The 22,767-nt window shown below is 34.9% G+C and overlaps 1 protein-coding gene and 1 long non-coding RNA gene across 3 annotated transcripts; one reads left to right on the top strand and one right to left on the bottom strand.

The window, feature by feature from the left end:
• The first annotated feature begins 2,268 nt into the window (after positions 1-2,268).
• LOC122136819 lies at positions 2,269-8,066 on the top strand. Its single transcript, XR_006154362.1, has 2 exons — positions 2,269-2,385; positions 7,658-8,066. It is a non-coding gene; the product is annotated as an uncharacterized LOC122136819 (long non-coding RNA).
• LOC109108794 (polyserase-2-like) lies at positions 7,888-12,163 on the bottom strand. Of its 2 annotated transcripts, none has more exons than XM_042721415.1 (10): positions 12,012-12,163; positions 11,596-11,616; positions 11,333-11,495; positions 10,967-11,232; positions 9,984-10,126; positions 9,499-9,721; positions 9,235-9,364; positions 8,899-9,143; positions 8,700-8,800; positions 7,888-8,542 (listed from the first exon to the last, which is right to left on the bottom strand). In XM_042721415.1, the coding sequence occupies exons 1-10, from the start codon at positions 12,064-12,066 to the stop codon at positions 8,267-8,269; spliced, it is 1,623 nt and encodes a 540-aa protein (XP_042577349.1). In that variant the 5' UTR covers positions 12,067-12,163; the 3' UTR covers positions 7,888-8,266. The 2 variants fall into 2 exon arrangements, with proteins under 2 accessions (XP_042577349.1, XP_042577344.1); XM_042721410.1 differs by having other exon boundaries at positions 10,967-11,235; positions 12,012-12,162.
• Between the last annotated feature and the right edge of the window lie 10,604 nt (positions 12,164-22,767).

Genomic DNA, 22,767 nt, shown 5'->3' with positions numbered 1-22,767 from the left:
ACTAGTTTTCTCAGACACTTGCAGCAAAAGGCTTACCAAAACAAAGTTACTGAGTTAATCTTTTTCATGTTTCCTTGGTTGGTAGATGCACTGGGGACCTGATTATAGCACTTAAAACCTGGGAAAGTCAGATTTTCATGATATGTCACCTTTAAACATAAATATTAAGAAATAACTGTAGCTCTCAAAAAACTCCCAGACTACAAGCTGTAATAATGAGTTTTACGAGGACGTGAATGCTTTTTACAAGTTGGAAACTTGTAATTACAATAATTATGATATGGCATGAACGTACCTTAGCATGCCAAATATCTGGACCTGTTGGTCGACTCGACTACACTCGGCAAATGTCGCGACGAGCTACAGGCAATGAGAGAGCATGGCATGGGTTGAAGTCACCGGAAGAAAAACAGCAGCAGGAACATGGTTTTAAGAAAAGTTTGGACATAAGAAATGGAGCGAAATATTTCAGAATAGATCATAACGCAAACTGCATTCAGCACTAAATTCTTCCCGATGCCCATTTTCAGATAAACAACTCCTGTTTCATGTGTTGTTGCACAGGATTCCCATTCCGCTTCTTTTGTGTTTTTTCGTGATAAAACATGGTTTAGGAACCATGTAGAGCAATTGGGTTGAGCTGACAAAGTTGTTGTCAGCTCATGTAGTGTGACCCCTGTTGCAGATCATTTACGTAGTGTCACGTAGTGTGAACACCACGACGACTTCAAGCCAGACAGCAAGTCATGTAGTCTGAACAGCACAGTGATCTGACGATGATTAAAATTGTGTAATGTGAACTTGGCTTTATTTGCTGTTGCTCGCACTTTTCACACGGAACGTTCAAGAAACTGAAAGTGATTTAAGGCCTCAATACATAGATCTAACAAGATTTCTAATGCAAGAGCAAACTGCCTTAATAATCTACCTTTATAATTTTTGCAGTTCATTCTTTGCCTCTAGGCCAGGGGTGTCAAACTCAATTCCTGGAGGGCCGGAGCCCGGCAGAGTTCAGATTCAACCCTAATTAAAAACACCTGATCCAACTTATCGAGTCCTTCAGGCTTATTTGAAAACTATGTGGTATGTGTGTTGGAGCAGGGTTGAATCTAAACTCTGCAGGGTTCAGACCCTCCAGAAATTTAGTTTAGTTTAGTTTATTTCTTTATAAAGCACATATAAAAACAACAGAAGTTGCAACCAAAGTGCTGTACAACAAATATAAAACAAAGTAAAAACATACATTTACATTACATTTACATTTAGTCGTTTAGCAGACGCTTTTATCCAAAGCGACTTACAAATGAAGACAATGGAAGCAATCAAAATCAACAAAAGAGCAATGATATACAACTGCTATAACAAGTCTCAGTTAGCTTAACACAGTGTACGTAGGAAGGTTTTTTTTTTAAATAAAGAATAAAGCAAGATAGTGTTAGAGGTCTTTTTTGCTTTTGTTAATTGTATAATGAATGAAAAGAAAACAGATAGAATACAAAAACATTAGAAAGCTTAAGTTGAATTTTGCAGCAAATGAATAGAGTGCAAGTCTAAAAGTCTTTTTTTAAGAATAAAATTAGAATTTTATACAACATACCCAATCAAGACAGACAAAAGGACAACTAAACTTAAAACATACAGAATAAAAATGGGTTTTTAAAGAGTATTTAAACTAATAAATAGAAGAGGAAGATCTTATGTGGAGGGGAAGACTGTTCCAGAGCCTAGGAGCTGCCACAGCAAAAGCCCAGTCGCCTTTAGATTTAAAATGTGAACGAGGGACAGAGAGGAGAAATTGGCTAGATGACCGAAGAGATCTAGATGTGGAATGTGGAATGAGAAGATTACAAATATCCTTGACCGGGAGCTAGTGTAGAGAGGTGAGTATTGGGGTAATATGCTCATGTTTTCTAGTGCCAGTCAATAATCTGGCTGCCGCATTTCGCACCAATTGCAATCGGTCCAGTGATGATTTAGGCAAACCCAGATAAAGTGAGTTGCAGTAATCCAACCTCAAAGTTATAAATGAATGAATTACTGTTTAAATCTGTTATAAACAATGTTCTAAATTGTGATGAATTTATACATCAAATTTTGCAATAATATTGTTAAAATATGTTGTAAGAGCCATTTTGGTCTTTACTTTGAATGGTTATGTACAGGTACGTCCAGTAGGGGTCACTCTTGGTTGATTGTTCACAAAATATAGGCGGGAACCTTCCTTCAGGTAACAGGTGTTGCTGGAGGGAAGGTACACACAGTTTTTGACCGCTACACTAGCTTGTTTGTACCATGCTATGCAAGTCATTGTAAAGGTGAAGGACTGGTGGATTTACTGACTGTTTGTTTGGATTCTTGCCTATATGGAAATGAAGACCAGTAACGGTAAAATGTTTTGACTAATGTGGGACAGTCAATTATACTATGTTAATAAATTTATAAAATGTGCATTAAGAAAGTTAAATGCCATACATGTCATTTTGTTAATTTTTGGGTTTATAATGCAGCAATATTATTTGTTTTAAGATCCAGATTAAAAAATGGAGACTAGAGGACAATGGGATCCTGGACCTTGATGACTGGCCAGGACAGCTTATTTCTGTTATAAAGTGTTTTTGCCATTACAATTTGCTTAACACAAGCTTTTGAAAAAAGAAGTTTAATATTAGAAGTTTATAGACATTTTTAAAGTCATTCCATGTTCCAGATTTTACATCTTTTCAAAAATTATTTATGAAATTATTTTGCTTCAATTAATATTCAATAAAAAAATTCTTACAAATAGTATGTCATTTTATTAGTGTTGCTGCCAGAAATCTGACATTTTTAAAATACATTATTTTAAATAATATAAGATTTCTGTGTTATAAAATTGAATTTAACATTCCATAAATGAACATATAGGCTACTGTTTTTTTTTTAGACTTATGAAAACAACAAACACACTGTAGGCCTACTAAATTAATTAAGCAAACATGGGTATGCACATTTAACCAGGAGTGTTAGATGGAAAGTTTACTTTGTAAAAAATTTACTATTTATAAGCCAAAACACAGTGTCCCGGGTTTGAGCATGAGCTGTCCCACAGTAGAAAATCAACAAATTCTTAAACGATTTGGCACAAGGAGCACTAATATATGTGCCATTTCCCCTTTAATAACAATATCTGAAAAATTTCTTCTGATTAAGATAGGGAACATCTTTTATAATCTGTTTTATAATGATATAACTTTCTGATATATTGTTTTGGCAAATATGATGCACAAGTCAAAATGGCAAAAAGTGTCCCACATTACCCTAATAGAAAGTGAAAAATGTGACGTGACATACAGCCAAGTATGGTGACCCATACTCAGAATTCGTGCTCTGCATTTAACCCATCCAAAGCACGCACACACACACACCCGGAGCTCAAGGGCACCTCAGTCGTGGTATTGCCAGCCCGAGACTCAAACCCACAACCTTAGGGTTAGGAGTCAAACTCTCTAACCATTAGTCCACGACTTCCCCACAAAAAGAAATCCAACCCCTACTTGTTTTATTTAAAAAGAAAATAGCCTTTAACACTATCATTCTCTATTTTTTCTTTATTCTTTCTGTTTATTTACTTTTTATTGATTATAAAGAATGACCTTCTAATACAAGCATTATCTATTCTTTTTCTGTTCTATTCACTTGTTTTATTTTTATTTAAAAATGAGCCTCTAAAACTAGCATTCCCTATTCTTTTTCTGTTTTCTTTTTATTTATTCTAATAACAAAACAAGCAAACAAACAAAACAGTGGATTAAGTAGAAACAAAAGAAAGAATAATATTCAGTTAGACATTCTAGAACAGCTTGTCATTAACAGAGTTCATTTAAAGGGATGTCTCTATACCTAATTTACTTACATTTACATTAAGTCATTTTGCAGACTTTTTTTTCCAAGTCTACTGCAGTGGCGAGGCCAGAAATTTTAAACTGAGTGGACCTTGTTGGAATAGGGTGGACCTCAATGACTACTAGTGATGCGCGGGTCGTCTCATAACCCCCAGGCCCCACAGGTAACCCGCGGGTCGGGGCGGGTAAAGAAATTGGCCCTTTATTTGTGGGGCGGGTCATTTAAAAACAAAATAAATAAAAAATCCATGTATGTTGCATGCAATTCCCTACAGCCTATATTAAATATTTGGAAAATATATTTTTATGGCGTTATTTTACTGACAAATGTCGAGAGCGCATTATTGTAGCACGAAAGCACATTAATAAAATGTGTGGCCTATATATATTTTGTACTTGGGTTGATATAGCCTATATATATATATATATATATATATATATATATATATATATATATATATATATATATATATATAAAGACAGAACTATTTAGATATGGGTCTGATGCATTATTCCCTAAACCTAAACTTAAGAAATGGAGACCAAATATGACTCTTAATTAATTATGAAATAATTAATTAATAATTAATATTAAATTTTCATATTTGCCATAACATTACTACATTATATTCTATGGGTTTAATGCATTTACAGACAATGTAATTACATGTAACTATCATATAACTGTATATTCACTGTTTTAAAGAAGAGTGCCATTAAATGTATAGCTAATATTAAGTGGATTTTCATGGAAAAAAATCTGAACTGAAAACAACACTGGATTTAAAAATAAATAAATTAATTAATTAATTAAACTCCCAATAAATGTCCAAACAGCGATTCTATTAGAGCATTTATTGTAATATAAATGTATATCTATCTATCTATCTATCTATCTATCTATCTATCTATCTATCTATCTATCTATCTATCTATATAGGCTATATCAATCCAAGTACACAATATATGTAGGCCTAAATGACCACATTAATTTTAAGAATCATATGCTTTTTTTGTTTGTTTAGTTAAATTGTTCAGAAGTGTTTGACCAGACTGTTAAACTAAGTTATTTACAAATCATCCAAACACCTGATTCATTTCTAATACAATTAAATTGTAAATAAATTACTGATCCATCTTTAAAATCTGATTGGTTGATAACTTTTGACAAGATTTAATTAATATCTACAGCGCATGAGCCAAGAGAGATTTGAGCGTGCACAGGACATTGTTAGAGCGAGAGGAGAGACACGTTTTAAGTTCGTGCGCTGTTTTCGGGCGAAAGCAGCGTATATCTGAGCACGCGCGTCCGGTTTTGAAAAAGAGATTTGCGCTCACACATTGTATTAATGTGCTTTCGCGCTACAGTAATGCGCTCTCGACATTTGTCAGTAAAATAACGCCATATATTTTCATATTTTATTAGGTTCTTTGATAAGGTTACAATTAAAGGTCTACGCAGCAATGTAACTTGCGTGATGTCCCCGCGGGTCGGGTAAAGAAATTTGACTTTATTTGCGGGGCGGGCCAAATAATTTCAGAAAAGCAGGTTGGAAAAAAATCCTACCCGCGCATCACTAATGACTACTCTCAAATTACACAAATTTTACAATATGGGATTAAATCACTTGACAGTTAAGATAAGTTAAATGTGATTTATTGTTAGCGAACAAATTCATGAATATACAACAAAATTCATTTATAACAAGCAGCTGCAATGCCTATTGCAAGGAAGACAAATATAGATATTGTGCTGCTATATGACCACTGTAACAAGTGTTCAGTAATTGAGTTCATTTTAAACTGGAATAACCAGATCTTGTCAGCTGGTTCACTACTGTGCCACGGCCAGATTTCTGACAGGCTCTATAGGCGTTATACTTTTCGAGAGCAATCAGATGTTGCTTACCACTGATCTATATATTATAGATCAGTGTTGCTTACTCATTTGGTGCCGCTCACAAGCCTGCGTGATGTGTTTCCAATCACGGTACCCATCTTTAAACACTCCCTCAAACATAGTGTCATTAAAATGACGACACATCTTGCAGTACACGGCATAGTCTTTTATGCTGTACTCTAGAAATGGGAACTTTATGTACCATTTAGCAGCAAAATTTCTAGACTTGCCGTTTATTGCTGTGCACGGAAACTCGCGTAAATGGGGCTGAGCAGGTGGTTCCTCAAGTGTGGATAAATCAGCTGGTATGTTGCTTTTCTTGACGATTAGCCCGGGTTGATGTTGATGTTTCAGGTTCTGTTCCTGTTTTTTTTTTTTTTTTTTTTTTTTTATATTTAATTAAAGATGTCTATTTCGACATGCTCGTCATGCGTGTTAAAAGTTTATTTCACTAGCAGACGTAAACTCATCTTCCCATCCCCCCAACAATACGCTAAACAGAACTACTAAGCTTATTGATTGGCTGTTGCAGTAAGGCAATTATATGAAAAAGTTTTCCCTCTACAGTAATTATTTTTTATGAAACTTCTTGTATGTGTTTAAGTGATTAGTATTGTCACATATGCATGATTTTTTTCTGCTTTCCAACAATTTTTATTTTTTTTTGTCTGTTCTGATTGGGTGGGCCAGCCGTCAATCTGGGTGGGCCAGTGCCACCCTGGCCCTTATGTAGCCTCGCCCCACTGTGATGGGTAGGTTTAGGGGATAATACAATATAAAATACATTAATATAATGTAAATATAAATGTAAAAAGTTTCTAAATATAATGTAGAAACTTAAATTTTCTGTGAAGCTGCTTTGCAACAATTTGTATCGTGAAAAGCGCCATACAAATAAATGTAAATTGAATTATGTCTATGGAAAACCTCTATAAAACATGGAAATTTTACATGTCCGGTTAGGACATGTCAGGGTCCAAAATATCCCTTATCTTTTGGCCTGTTAAAATATTTTTTTCCCTTTACTTATTTTGACATTGCTGGTTCCTCTTTACATTCGATCAATAATTTTTTCTTACATGTTAAAGTATTTTTCCCGCTCCTGGAAAAACATAAGACATTTTTATATTTTAAGTGACGCCTAAAACTTGTAAATGTTTTGCTTTGTTTTATATCATGTGTAATCCCAAAGTCCCTTTAAGGCAAGTCATGTCACTTGGCGGCCATCTTTGAAATGCCTCTTGGGCATGCAAGTGCAGCTCCTATCACTTTGTATGGGGAAACATTAAATTCTCCCAAACTGTTTACTAAGCTTACGATTAAATTTCATATTTAAAATCACCAATGATATCTGACAACAACTGTGTCATATAGTTTTTTTTGCTTAAATAGCGTTATAAAAAGCATATATTTTCAGGCAAGATCAGCCAGTGCGCATGCGCAGTCCTAAGTGCATGTCTCAGAACGCTGACTGTTTTTATAGCAACCGGGACACTTGTGATGCGCTGACTTTACCAATTAGCGATTGGCTCTTACATTCAGAAGGCGGGCTTCCTGCAATTGAGCGGCAATGTTAAACGTTGCATTTTTCCCTATTCAAAACTATGGTAAGTGACACATCTTGGGTATTCTACAATCTTTGGTAATCCCATAATTTATTTGTACTCATTGCATTTAAAAGAAGAGAATAAGACCCTTTTACTAGGATGTTTGAATGTGTGTGTGTGTGCAGAGAGAGAGAGAGAGAGAGAGAGAGAGAGAGAGAGAGAGACACACATGGCAGGGCCCACAATATGCTTTGGTCTCTTGAGAAATGTTTTACTTATTTTTGATATTGTCCTGAAAATCAACCAATATCTTTCTCACATCCCCACAGAGACAGTGAGAAGAGGGAAAGACCATAACACATCCTGTGATGGAATGCAGCCGAATACCCCACATGTGGTCAGCAGATGCCACCAGATGTGAGAGTTCAAAAATGGACCTAAAAAGTTCATTTATGACCCATCACTAATCAAAACTGATCAGTCTTTATATAAACTCTCAAAACCCATAGGAAATTCAAGAGGGAACCCATGGCTCAAAAAAAGGATAATTCTCTTTAGGTTTCAGGACAATGAACAGCTTTATTATGGACAATACATTGACTTATTAGACACCCATACTTAACGTAGTGCTGACAGATTTCCATAAGCACAAATTTATCTAAATTGTATAATTTTAGCTGTAATACACTCTGGAGTTCATTTACCAGAGAGTGTGTTACAAAATTGAGAAACAAAACTGTTTTTCTTTTCTTTTCTTTTTTTCATGTAGTTTGTTTTATTTGGAATATACAAAGTTTCAGGATTCCACTTTACTTACTTTATTTATTCAAATTAAAAATGTATATAGCTATATATATAATACAAAAGCAAATAGCCTATAATGTCCCATATAATGTACTGCATATGTTTATTCATTGATAAAGTGACAGATGGCCACTTCAGCAAAAGGCCTGGAGGAGTGCTGGGAGAGAGAGCAGAAGGATATAGGTCAGAGAGAAGGGCGAGAATGACTCTGCCCCATCCACAATAGATGGGAAGCTGTAGTAGATAGTGTTAGTCAGGAAGAAGGAGAAGGGAGAGGTCTTGATGAAGACTGTGCTGTTGATCTGTGCTGTGGAGTATGGGCTGATCTCACTACCAGGGGGAATGGACAGAATACCAGTCTGAACCCACATGCCATCCCTTCTACACAGCAGAGGACTGCCGTTATCATCCTGAATGAGAGTGTGCCAGAAAGACTGTTACAAACGTCATAAACATACAGTGGTACATTTCTAGGAAGCATTATAACTGTACGCAGTAACTCAAATCTGTTTCGGTCTGAGAAATCAAAAAACAAGCCTGAAGGACTGAAAAGGACTCTGCAAATACCTGCTGAACGTTCAAACGCTCTGTGCAGATGTTGATCTGTGTGTTGTCTGAAGGATCGCAGTTTACAATAGTGGTCTGGAATTCCTGAAAAGGTTGATTTGCTTAAGAGGAAAGAAAAACAGATTAGAAACTGACAAATTTAAGATGTCATTAAATGTATTGACAAAGAAAGTCTGAATAACTTATTATATAAACTCACATATAACTCCTGCTGAGCTCCAACCAATTACTGAACATTGAGTACCAGGGCCAAAGCTTGAACCATACATGTCAACCGGTAAATTGGCAGCTTGATAAAATGGATAAGACAATTGCAAGAGTGCTACACCATTGCCTAAAATATCGTCAGTAAAGATATTTGTCACATCAGCTTTCACTAGCATGCTGGAGCAGTCCCATTGGACAACATTGAGGATGACTGCCCATCCATTCATACCCATGAATCTGAAAAATGAGATGTTGAACGTGAGGGCACAAGTTATCAGTTTTTAGGTAACTGATTTCATATAAATTGAAGTTTTCCTAAAATGGTTACCTGCCAGTGCAGCTAGCAGAGGTCATGACGAATTGGTCAGAGACCAAAGTTCCTACACACATCTGTTGATTGTTAAAAGTTACTCTAGCCATCCATGGCCATGAACCTGCAGAACCTCCACACAATGTCGCTGGAGAGAAAAGCGAGACAGGAGGAGAGGTAAATGTAAATGGCAGCTAATGGGGAAGTGTAAGCAAGCTGTAAGACCATTTCAATGATGGACAATTTCATTTTGCTTCATCTTGGTGATATTAAGAAACATACGTTGAGTAGGACAAGTCTCATCGTGAACAGGAGTAGTGGAGTTAAAATGGACGAAACCCGTATTATTCAAGCCAACATGCTGATTGATCCAGTTCTGGTACTTAGACACTCTGGCGTACACGCCAGGAAAATTAGGCAGAGCACAACCTTCACCAAAACTCACAACGCCAGCCTGGATCCATTTAGAGCCCTGTTTGATGACCATTGGACCTCCCGAGTCACCCTGTACAGTAAAAGAGAATATATATATATATATATATATATATATATATACCAGATCAGCACACATAAAATCTGTATATACACACTACTTTTTTCTCCAGATCAGCACACATAAAATGTATATATATATATATAGTATATATATATATATATATATATATATATATATATATATATATATATATATATATATTATATATATATATAAATTGTATAAAATGTTATTATTGCATTAAAAAGTACATGCAATGTACTGTTGATACCTGACAAGAATCTTTTCCTCCTTCCAACGGTCCAGCACACATCATGTTGTCTGTTACAGATCCTTCATAAAGGCAGTTACACTTACTGTTCCCAACCACGGGCACATCCACCTCCTGTAGGATTTGAGGTGAAGGAAGGGGTTCTGCGAAACAGTGGATGAGAAAACCTCATCATTAATGCTCAAAAGAAAGGCAGAGATTTGAATAATATGCTGATCTTTATAACAGAAAAAATAAGTGTTTTTTTTTTTAAATAAAACAAAATAAAAATGAAATAAATTTTATATTATTTCAGTTAACTTTATTTTATTTAAAATAATAATTTGTTTTAGTTGACTATAATATCTTTGCCATGGACTCTCAGCAAGAGTCTCATAATAATGTTTCGGAGATCGTATGCTTTTGTGTTACAACTTTAACAAAACCCAACTCTTTTAAATTCTGCATTTAAAAAAAAAAAAAAAATCTTTTTGTCTTGAATAAAATCGATGGATAAAATATATTAAAACTATAAAGACATATTTCAAAAACAAAAACTTACTACAAATTACTAAAACTTCTAAAAATAAAAACTAATTTAAACTACTAATAAAAACTAGGACTATGATATTCCAAAGTCAACTATTGTTTAACTTTATGCAAAAGAGGAATGAATTAAATTGGCGAATTGGTAAGTATTTATCAGTATTTGGAAATAAGGTTTTGTTTTTTGTTTTTGCCAGGAAGTGGACAGAGAGAAGGGAATGGGATTGGGAAAGCACCACAATGCTGGACTTGAACTTGGGTTGTCAGAGTGCTGCCCACTAGGATATTCGGTCCAGTGGAGATAAAGTTTGAACTGTAAATGGTCAAATATATATGATTGTTTTACCTGGCCATAAAAGCAAACTTAAAATATGCATGCTGTATAATATATACACTTATCCCGATTTAGATTTTAGTGTTTGGCACCAGGTGGCAAGCATAAAAAGTTTGCTTCTTACCGCCTGAATTAACATTTCCCCAACCCGTGACCCACATCGTGTCATTGTTGAATGTGCTTCCCTCTGCTGCCAGACAGACTGGCTGGATGTAATTATTGAAGGTCACAGGTGAGGAGAGATGCAGCAGAGCCATGTCATTGTCATGAGAAAAGCTGTTGTATCCTGGATGAAGTATGATTTGAGAGACGTTTCTGGACAACTCGTTTGGGTTGGGTAGTTCTTGACTCTGTCGACCCAGGTACACAGTATAGGCTGTAAGATCAGAACTGCTAAAAAGAGAACAATTTTACAAGTTTTACAAGTTTACAATCATAATATTCATTAAGGTGAAGGAAACATGTTATTAAAGGTGTTTATGTGGGTTACCTTGGAAAGCAGTGAGCTGCTGACAGAACCCAATCACTGCTGATGAGTGATCCACCACAGAAATGACTTCCATACCGGTGAAGGCTGGCTTGCCATGGCCAAGCGCCGGCAGACGCATTAGTTCCCCCCACAATTTTTGTATTGAGAGGCACACTGCCACATGCTTTTAACAAAAGAGGGAAAGGATCATTACACCGACACTCTCAAAAAAAGGTTAAGATATTACTCAGTAAACTGTATTATTATAATGAAAAAATATTTACCTAAAGATTGGCAGTCACACCCTGGAGGAGATGACACAAGATCAAATTTTAAAAAAGACAACTGATATTTACCAAATCCAACAAGTAGCTGAGGTAGCAGCTACATGTGAGAGTCATTATCCTATCTATTATCTGCCTTATAATCTTTGTAATCTCAGATATGGATTGCAAGAAAAATATTGTATTGTCCACTAAAATAAAAAAGACCTATTTGCAAAAACCTTTCTGCAGAATAATTTAGAAATTGGCACAATTAATGTATTTTTAAGCACCACATGAAATAAACTGAAGTAAAATTATAGCATCTGGTCAATATATATATATATAATATATATATATATATATATATATATATATATATATATATATATATATATATGTATAAAAGAACAAGATATAAAGATGAAGGCATTTACCTTTGGTTAGTAGAGTGATCACAAAGACCAAACTTAGTGTCCAGAACATCTTCATCTTTCTGATTTAACTGCTGACTCTGAACATATATATCCCCTATATCCTGATTCCTGACATGAACACACCTCTCCAGATTTTTCTACTGAAGCCTGAGTTGCCCTGGTCACACCTACACAATGAAAACAACAACTCTTTTACAATGGAGATAACAAAAAAATGTAAACTATTCAGCCAAAGATTTTGGCATATTAAATGGACAAACTTGATTCTCAGCATGAAATAACTATTTGAACTTTACATAAAGGACATTCTGACTATGCTACGTACATGTATGTATGTTTTATGTATTTGCTTCAGAACTTAATAACTAAACAAAATTGATCCTATTTTGAAGTTTTGAAGATCAATATTTTAAATAATGTAGTTTGTTTCTCTCAGTTTCTTATAGCTTTCTAATCACAACATTGATATCAATGAACAATAAAGTAGCCTTCATTAAAGTGCCCCTTTTATGGATTTTTGAAAATTAACTTTCATGCAGTGTGTAACACAGCTCTAAGTGAATGATAACATCCTGCAAAATTTTTAATCTAAAAGTGCACCGAGCTGTGGGCTAATGCGGCCTTCACGTGCTATCGGAATAATTGTAAATACGAGTTTCCTAATCGGAAATTAGACATGAACGCCTCTCAGGTGTATTTACTACTGGGAAATTCTGAAATATTTTGATACCAGAATTTCCGAGTTGGGCATGCCATAAACTTTAAAAAACCCGATTCAACAATAATTACTGCATTAATAGCCAATATCACAACAACCATTTTAATCACAAAGTAGTGTATTTATAGGCTATATGAGAACAATCATTTGAAGCATATTGTATGTACAAACCCAATTCCAAAAAAGTTGGGACACTGTACAAATTGTGAATAAAAACAAAATGCAATGATGTGGAAGTTTCAAATTTCAATATTTTATTCAGAATACAACATAGATGACATATCAAATGTTTAAACTGAGAAAAGTTATCATTTTAAGGGAAAAATAAGTTGATTTTAAATTTCATGGCATCAACACATCTCAAAAAAGTTGGGACAAGGCCATGTTTACCACTGTGTGGCATCCCCTCTACTTTTTATAACAGTCTGCAAACGTCTGGGAACTGAGGAGACAAGTTGCTCAAGTTTAGGAATAGGAATGTTGTCCCATTCTTGTCTAATACAGGCTTCTAGTTGCTCAACTGTCTTTGGTCTTCTTTGTCGCATCTTCCTCTTTATGATGCGCCAAATGTTTTCTATGGGTGAAAGATCTGGACTGCAGGCTGGCCATTTCAGTACCCGGATCCTTCTTCTACGCAGCCATGATGTTTGTAATTGATGCAGTATGTGGTCTAGCATTGTCATGTTGGAAAATGCAAGGTCTTCCCTGAAAGAGACGACGTCTGGATGGGACCATATGTTGTTCTAGAACTTGGATTTACCTTTCAGCATTGATGGTGCCTTTCCAGATGTGTAAGCTGCCCATGCCACACACACTCATGCAACCCCATACCATCAGAGATGCAGGCTTCTGAACTGAGCGCTGATAACAACTTGGGTTGTTCCTGTCCTCTTTAGTCCAGATGACATGGCGTCCCAGTTTTCCAAAAAGAACTTCAAATTTTGATTCGTCTGACCACAGAACAGTTTTCCACTTTGCCACAGTCCATTTTAAATGAGCCTTGGCCCAGAGAAAACGCCTGAGCTTCTGGATCATGTTTAGATATGGCTTCTTTTTTGATCTATAGAGTTTTAGCCAGTAACGGCGAATAGCACGGTGGATTGTGTTCACCGACAATGTTTTCTGGAAGTATTCCTGAGCCCATGTTGTGATTTTCATTACAGTAGCATTCCTGTATGTGGTGCAGTGCTGTCTAAGGGCCCGAAGATCACGGGCATCCAGTATGGTTTTTCGGCCTTGACCCTTACGCACAGAGATAGTTCCAGATTCTCTGAATCTTTGGATGATAATATGCACTGTAGATGATGATAACTTCAAACTCTTTGCAATTTTTCTCTGAGGAGCTCCTTTCTGATATTGCTCCACTATTTTTCGCCGCAGCATTGGGGGAATTGGTGATCCTCTACCCATCTTGACTTCTGAGAGACACTGCCACTCTGAGAGGCTCTTTTTATACCCAATCATGTTGCCAATTGACCTAATAAGTTGCAAATTGGTCCTGCAGCTGTTCCATATATGTACATTTAACTTTTCCAGCCTTTTATTGCTACCTGTCAACTTTTTTGGAATGTGTAGCTCTCATGAAATCCAAAATGAGCCAATATTTGGCATGACATTTCAAAATGTCTCACTTTCAACATTTGATATATTATCTATATTCTATTGTGAGTAAAATATAAGTTTATGAGATTTGTAAATTATTCCATTCCTTTTTTACTCACAATTTGTACAGTGTCCCAACTTTTTGGAATCGGGTTTGTATTATAAGCAGTGAAATAAGCATGTATTTGACTGAAGTTCCAGAATTGTCAGCAAACTGCAAATGTACATTTAACATTTACATTTAATCATTTAGCAGATGCTTTTATCCAAACCGACTTACAAATGAGAACAAACATTATATAGTGCAGTTAATGCTTATATGAATGTCAACCAATGGGATGCTACATTTTATTCTTTCCGACAACAAAGCACTTGAATACGACAAGCTCGTAATCATGACTTCACAAGTGGGAAACAGGAAATTTCCGGTAGCACGTGAAGGTAGCATAAGAAATGGTAATGGGCATTCGTTACTGACATGTGTCGCATGCAGTAGACCAATTACAACATGCTGGGTCATCAGACCAATCACCGCAGTTTCACATCACGCTAAGGAGGATTTTGGAAAAATGAATCGTTGAACGAACCGTTTGGGAGTCGTTGAGCAAAAAAGGAAAAAAATAAATGCCTATTATAAGACCTTGCATGCATGTCAACCTGTTGTTAAGGACTCCCAAAACCAAAATATGAACCTTTCATAACCCATAATAGGGGCACTTCAGTATATCAAGTGCAAAAAGACACTGTGAAAATGTTATTGCTTTGAATTAGTTCCTATGGATATTAACAAATCTGTTCACATATTTGTTTGACAATGAAACTGGTTTTGCAAGTTTTCAGCCAGCATAAAACTATGCAGCACCATAGTAGGAGTGTTTCCAGTGTTGTTTTTAAAAGATTGTAATGTTTGATCTTTGTATGTACACGTGTACAATAGTGCAATGCTGAAAAAGACAAATAATAACTATGAAATTAATCTTTCATGCCATCAAAAACGTTTCTTATGTAACGATTCAATGTCAGCTATACATAATAACCTTTAACAGTATATTTAATATATTATTGATATATTGTGCATATTTGTCTTCTTTTAAACACATATGACATAATATTTTATTTATTACTCTAGGGAAAGCTTCCTTAGTTTTTTAAGTTTTGGTTTATATTTTCAGTCATTTATTAAGTTTCAAGTGTTAAGCATTTATTATTATTATTATTATTTAAATGACAACTAGATTCAAGGGTCATTCTTAATAAAATGGACTTCATGAACAGACAATAATTGAGGAATATATCAAATAAACACTCCTCATGATCTGCCTTTTTTGCACATATTGCTTTATTGCATTCTGTGCTTTGATCAATCAAAGAGCTTCCTAACTCATCCACATTCACTAGAGCAAAATGAGCCCTTAAGAAATATATCAGGAAGCAGTGTATAAATGTCTCGGAGAGGGAAACAGCGGAGTCAGGGAATAAGCAACCGGGTCTGACCGAGAGTGCTAATGTATGACAATACATTTTGACAGTAAATTCAAACACCAACAAATCAGTGTATTTTCGGCAGAAATTAATTTAAGGGTGAATTAAAAAATATTAACCAGCCAAAAGTATTCATTGCACATTTGTCAGACTCTGTTTCTGTCTTTTCATGTGTTTTTCTTCCCCCACGTGCTCCAGGTTATGTTTATGTCCTTATTTGGTTAACTTCCTGTTCCTGTCATCATAGTTCATTAGTCTCTCCCTGTGTCTCATTATTAGTAATACTCCTCACCTGTCTGCCCCTCGTTATCTGCCCTATTTAATTTCTAGCCTGTTCTGTTCTCCCTTGTCTGGAATTTTTCATCTGTTCCCTCTCTGCTACATGCTTTGCTTTCATTTGGGTTAATAAAGACTGTTGATATGAATTCCCTCGCTCCATCACAGTAGCTGCAGCGAATCGTGACAACGTTATTATATAACTGTATTTTAAAGGGGTCATATGATGCTGCTAAAAAGAACATTATTTTGTGTATTTGGTGTAATGAAATGTTTATGCGGTTTAATGTTTAAAAAAACACATTTTCCACATATTGTACATTATTTTTTCTCCTCTATGACCCACCTTTCTGAAACGCATTGTTATTTACAAAGCTCATCGGTCTGAAAAGTGAGATGTGCTCTGATTGGCCAGTGTGTGACGGAAATGTTACGCCTCTTGTCATACTGTGATGCATGTACCAGTTAGAACACCGGTAATAAGACAAAAACAATAAAACTCATTACAAACGAGCCATTTTTTTCATCCAGTGGGGACATCAAGGATTATAATGACTTATACATCGCGCCACGTAAACATAAAACCATATATGCATTTGTGATAGGACAAACGACAAACACAAGCTCTACTCTACACTGCTCAAAACTCACATTTAAATCATCAGAGGCAAATCCTTTAAATATGTAAACGTACTTACAGACTGTGAGTCAGAACAGCTGGCATTGTAGTCTTCTCTCCCAGGATCAGGAAACAGTCCTTAATAAAATGTGCTGCACACATCTGAATATTTGGGTTGAACCTTTCTGGAACAGTGTTGTTAATACAACTTAACCACTGATTTCTAGTTGTGTCCTCTTTTGGAAGGCCAAACAAAGTATTTTCGCTTTCACAATGAAACAGCATCTCCACAACATGGTGCCAGCGGCAACAGTGAGAATAAAAGTAATGCCTTCTTTCTTTACGTGAACATTTGGGTGGCGTAAGGCAAATCTTCCCACATAATGACGTAGACATGTGGGGGCATGTTTAAATGAGGTGTTTTAGGAGGGTGTGGATGAGTCTTAACTTTTATAAAGAATATCTCTTTGGGTTTGAGACTTTAGTGTTTGCAACTTTAGGGATCTTATCTATTCACGAACAGCTTGTAACACTCCAAAGAGCAAGAAAAACTTGAAATCGCATAATATGACCCCTTTAAAATAAAACATTTACTTTTGTCTGCATGACAAAATGTAATTATTTAGCTGTTTTCCTTTATGCATGTTAAAGTGCAAGTAACTTAAAAAAAAAAGATACATATTGGAGCCATCATCTCTGTCTCGGTGAAACTGCACCTGACACAAAAATTTGTTTCATGTTTTTGCACGGTTCTGGAAAAAAAATTTCAGGCATGCTAGACAAACAAGTTACATATTTTCTACAGAAATTAAGTTGTTAAAAGACAAGCAAATCTCAAAACATTATCTTTAGTATGTATTTACCATGTCTTTGATTTCAAAATGTCTTAGTTTAGCATGATTTTGATTTTTAAATCCTGGCGAACTGGTAATTATTTATTTACAATTTTATTATAATATATAATTAATCTAATAAATAAATAAATATAATTATTATTTAATTTAATTGTTTATATATTACTAAAGAATATTAAGGAATATCAATCAACTTTTTTTTTTCTAGGTCATGCTGTTTATACTGAGCTTATTTTCAGACAAAATTTCTGCATTTTGAGGTGTTCACTGACACCCTGAAAATGCACTGAAAGCTTTATTCTGTACCATCCCCTGTTCAGTTTAAATACAGAACATGCACATAGACCATTAGAAGGTGCATATACGTTAAATGTTTTAGTACAGTGAATGGTATACTGTACATGTCACATGTTGGCTTGTTAGTTGAAGCTGATAATGGAAACGGGTGAGGAGGAAAAATATTAAGTTCTGCTTTTTATGTTTGATTCACCCACGCTGAACATACAATGTCTAACCTGGCATGATACTGGGTTAAAGTTACAGACACAGGGATGGGCAGCAGTAGTGTTTTACCCTAAAAGTACCACAGCACCTGCGCAAGCAGAGCTGGGTAGATTACTTACAAATTGTTGTCCATTACTGATTCCAAATTACATGACAGAAATTGTTGTTAGTAACTTAATCCATTACATTATACATTTTAGGTAATATAATAAGACTACTTTTTGATTACTTTTTACCAAACTCGTTTACAATGTTTATTTAAATAGGAAAATCTTGTACCATATTGACATTAAAATAAAAAGAAAAAGACAATATATTCCATTTGTAGTTATTGACAACATGAAGTGCATTAAACATTTCATTACATTATCAAGGTTTCCCAAACTGGGGTTTGTAAAGGAACAGCAGGGGGCTCGTGAGTTTGAAAAGCAATTAAATTAATTAAATCATAAAAAATTAAATCATTAATTAAATCATAAAAATGTAAAATTAAAATAAATAATTTTAAGATAACATCAATCAAAATAGAACATTAACTAAAAATAAAATAAAATAAAACAATGTATACCTGCATGACATGTGACCTTTAGCCAACGTCAGAGAACAGTGAATACAATATTTATTTTAAAATCTCAAGGTTACTTCCAGTAAATATATTAGGTGAAAGAGGATAAGATGACAAAAAAGTTTGGGAATCCCTGCATTAAATGTAAATAAGAAACAATGCAAATTTTAATTTGTTTGAAAGACAAAAGCCTTCCAAAGTATAAATAACCCACTAAGCGATAATTAAAATAAAAATGTGTGTGTTCATTAGTAGTTGATGCAATGTTGAAACACTTCTTAAAACTGAAATGATTTTTCTAAATCAAATGTTGTGTGGCCTCTAAAGACTTTTCTGTGTAATTATAGCCACCTGACTAGTGACTGCACTGTAAAAAAATTATTTGTTGGTTAAACTTAAAGTAAGTAACCTGGTTGGATTAAGATTGAGATGTTCAAAGAATTTCAATTATTACAAAGATAGTGATTTTGTTGTTTCAACTACTATTTTGTCCTAAGAATTAAAGATTAATTTTTAAATTAATGTTGTTTTGTTGTCCTTACGTTGGATTAAACATTGTATCAATTTGTTCATGCAATCAAGAGGATTAAGTAAACTTTCAAATTTTAGTTCACTCAACTACAACAATTACCTAAAAATTACGAGTTAAATAAAGTTCAACACCAGTTAACATGACAAAAGCTTTTTGTTAACTATACTGTAATTATCCTGGCATTAACAGAGCGCACAAATAAACCATAATTTAAACATTCATGTTTATTAAAACATTATTAACACTGCACTGTCTGAAAAGTATAAGTGCAAATGAATGTGAAAATAACTGCTTGAATGAAAACATTAAAACATAAAAGCAAAAATGAAAATCAAACAATTTTGCCTTTATAGAGCTGTGACAAGTCCCGTCCACCCCACTATGTGTTACAACCCCAGATCACCAAGATTTCTTCTTCTATTACCAGGACCACGACAACCAAAACTATAATTCCAACAGTCATGCAAACAAAACAATAATTCCAACAGTCATCTCCTTGATGAATTCTTGCTCAGGATAATATGTAATCTAATCAATAAAAAGTAACTGTAGTCTGATTCTGAGTATTTTAAAATGTAATTTAATCTATTACAAGTACAGTACTTAATTTTTGGAATCTGATTACATAATCCAGATTACATGTGATCAGTTACAGTATTACCCAGCTCTGTGAGCAAACTATCACTATTGCATTTATTCTGATAACAACAATAGACTTATTTGAAGAAAGGAGAAAACGACTCTCCACTGACTGGGAAAGCCAACTCATTCAAATGTCACTCAATGACCATAGGATGGCATCAAGTGACCAACAAAAAGGATGGCAAAGCAGGACATTGCTCCATGCCACACAGCCAGGTCAATCAAGGTGTAGCTGAAGCACCAAGAGATCAAGACCCTGTCATGGCCAGTCCAATCTCCAGACATGAACCCCATTGAAAACCTCTGGAATGTGATCAAGAGGAAGATGGATAGTCACAAGCCATCAAACAAAGCTGAGCTGCTTGAATTTATAAAGTCACCCAACAACAATGTGAAAGACTGGTGGAGAGCATGCCAAGACAAATGAAAGCAATGATTTCAGGGTTATTCTACCAAATATTGATTTCTGAACTCTTAAAACATTAGTATTGTGTTGTTTAAAAACAAAAATGTCTCTTTTTTTTTCCAGAGCTGTACAAGTTAACTTTGTAGGCATTCATTTTTAACATTTGTCAATGTTTGCCTGTAGACATTTTTCAAAACTACAATGGCTAATTTCCTTACCACAACACTAGTTTTCACAATACATAAATTTTCATAATTAAATGTGACCATTTCAATCGAGAGCACTTAGGAAGGGAAAGTTCACTCAAAAATAAAACTTCTTTCTTAATTTATTTGCCATGCCATTTCAATCACAGTCTATTGAGTACCAGTGAAATTCTACCCTCTTCTCCTTTTTGTTGATAATGAAGACACTATAGCTCACATTTGGCTGAACTTTCAGCCTCTATCAGTTTGTATCATGACACCATGTCCCCCTGCTGGTAGATGTTGTAGCTACACCATCTGGTGTACAGTGTGCACATCTTCCTGCATTGCTGGGAGTAAATGTGTATTTTGACTTGTTTTTATTTATTTATTTATTTGTTTATTTATTTTTACTGTAAAGGTGTGATTACTGCCATGGTTCCCTGGAGATTAGACTGCAGATTTAGGTGTACTAGTCTAGCAGAGCAGCTGCTTTTCAGTTGAATAGGAATGCTAACAGACAGCATTCTCCAGATATTATACAACTTGTCATAACATCTGAAATTGCAGCTTTTTTCCTGCACAACCAGAGTTCACCATTGTTTATTTTTTATTTTATTTTATTTATTTATTTTTAAATATACACACTTTCCAGTTTGCCTCAGTGAATAACACTAAACTCATATTTCTGCTCTTCTTGTTCAATACATCTCCAGACCGCAGTTATGACAAATTAGTTACATGTGCAAATTTCACCAATCATCACTTTTCATGTAGCTAAAATAATGAAGCATAATATCAAAAAAATGGATAAATCACCTGCTTTGCAAGCAGTGACCTACAGCTTAATTCCTTCAAAAGTCTGAGGTCAATGTTGACTTAAACAACTTATAGAGTCACTTGGTAGGGCAACTAAAGGTTGTCCAATCTAGCAATCCAAGGAGCCACACTAATACTTCGGAGCCCACTAAATTATATGGGTGTTATTTGGCTATTAAAACTACAGGCAAACATGTAACTGTGATAAATAAAAAAAAATATCAAACCCTAAAATACCAAAGCAATGCACATATACCTCAGCACACAAGTCGCAAACACTGTGAAAGCAACAAATGTTAATTCAGTATAAATATGAACTCTGAACCATAACTAAGAGTGGCAGCAGCAGCAGCGGCAGTATAAATTAGCCTTAAAAAGCATAAAAAGCCAGTAAAATATAAAGCAACATTTTGTTAGCAACATGTTTAGAGTATTCTCATTTAATACATACAATACAGTTTTTGTTCAGACCAATGCGAAAATCCACCCACATAACCCTGCTTTAAATGAATATAATAATTTATACTTCTGAGAGTTAATCTTTTTTTCTTAAAAAATGGTTTAAAGGCTCAATTGTGTGGTTTATCATTTTATAATTTATTTTGTTTTTGTGAAAACTTTAAATCAATTGGGATTTCATGGTCTACAGCATGAAAGAAAGCCAATATAACATGTACATGAAAAATGTAGAAACTGTGGGGCACCATTGTGCAGCAGCAAGCATCACAACAAAAAAGAAACCTCAAGGCTGATCTAGGTAAATGTGTGCAAATATGTAGGGCCCGATTCCTATATTTTGCCTGGGGCCCCCTAATCACTAAATCCACCCCTGGTTGCTGACTGTCCCGTATTACCATATTTACAGTATATATATGAGTTATAAATATATAAGTAAATAAACAACAAAACACGAACAAAAACTACCCCAAGGGGGAAAAACAGGCAGGCAGGCAAGGACAGGGCACAGGACAGCACAGCACAGCAAGGCAAGGGGAACATATGACAAACACTCTCAGACATAATACAATGAAACAGCAGAGGAGTGCAGACATCAGGAGAATAAATAGGGAGACAAACAAGAAGTGTAACAAGGGATACACAGGTGGAGCAACTGAAACAATAAATAGGTAACAAGACAGGCAGGGTCAGACGATAGACAGGAGAGCACATGACACCAACAAACACACAGTGACATCTGAACCGTGACAGTCACTTCATAATAACAGTCTCTCAGATGATCACTCGCTCATAACTTTTTTTTATTTTTTTGGGGGGGCATTAATGGGAAACCTTCATTGTCAAGTCGTGTCAACATAAAGACAAAGTATTGTATAGAAATGTCTGTATTATCCTGTGTATACAAATTAATCTACATTGCGATTCTACTTAAAATTACACGCCATATGTTATCATAATGCCTAAATTATAAAGCTGATCTAATTTCTGGTTATCGCTTAGTATTAATATTGTTATTCAGACTCTAGTGAAAGTCGAAAAAAAGTGAAAGTCGTGACATTTGCCAAGTATCCATCAGGTAAGAGGTACTTTTGTT

This window comes from Cyprinus carpio, chromosome A3, assembly GCF_018340385.1.
Source record: "Cyprinus carpio isolate SPL01 chromosome A3, ASM1834038v1, whole genome shotgun sequence".
Taxonomy (NCBI): Eukaryota; Metazoa; Chordata; class Actinopteri; order Cypriniformes; family Cyprinidae; genus Cyprinus; species Cyprinus carpio.
Note: the sequence above shows the minus strand (reverse complement) of the source record. Positions and strands in the feature narration are given on the sequence as shown.

Bases quoted from the DNA above. Each gene is read 5' to 3' on its own strand.
- LOC109108794 (XM_042721410.1), bottom strand. From the start codon at position 12,066: ATGAAGATGTTCTGGACACTAAGTTTGGTCTTTGTGATCACTCTACTA. The intron at 11,617-12,011 runs GTAAATGCCTTC...CATCTCCTCCAG, and splicing joins GATCACTCTACTAACCAAAG to GGTGTGACTGCCAATCTTTA. The intron at 10,127-10,966 runs GTAAGAAGCAAA...ACTGTTTCGCAG, and splicing joins GGGAAATGTTAATTCAGGCG to AACCCCTTCCTTCACCTCAA.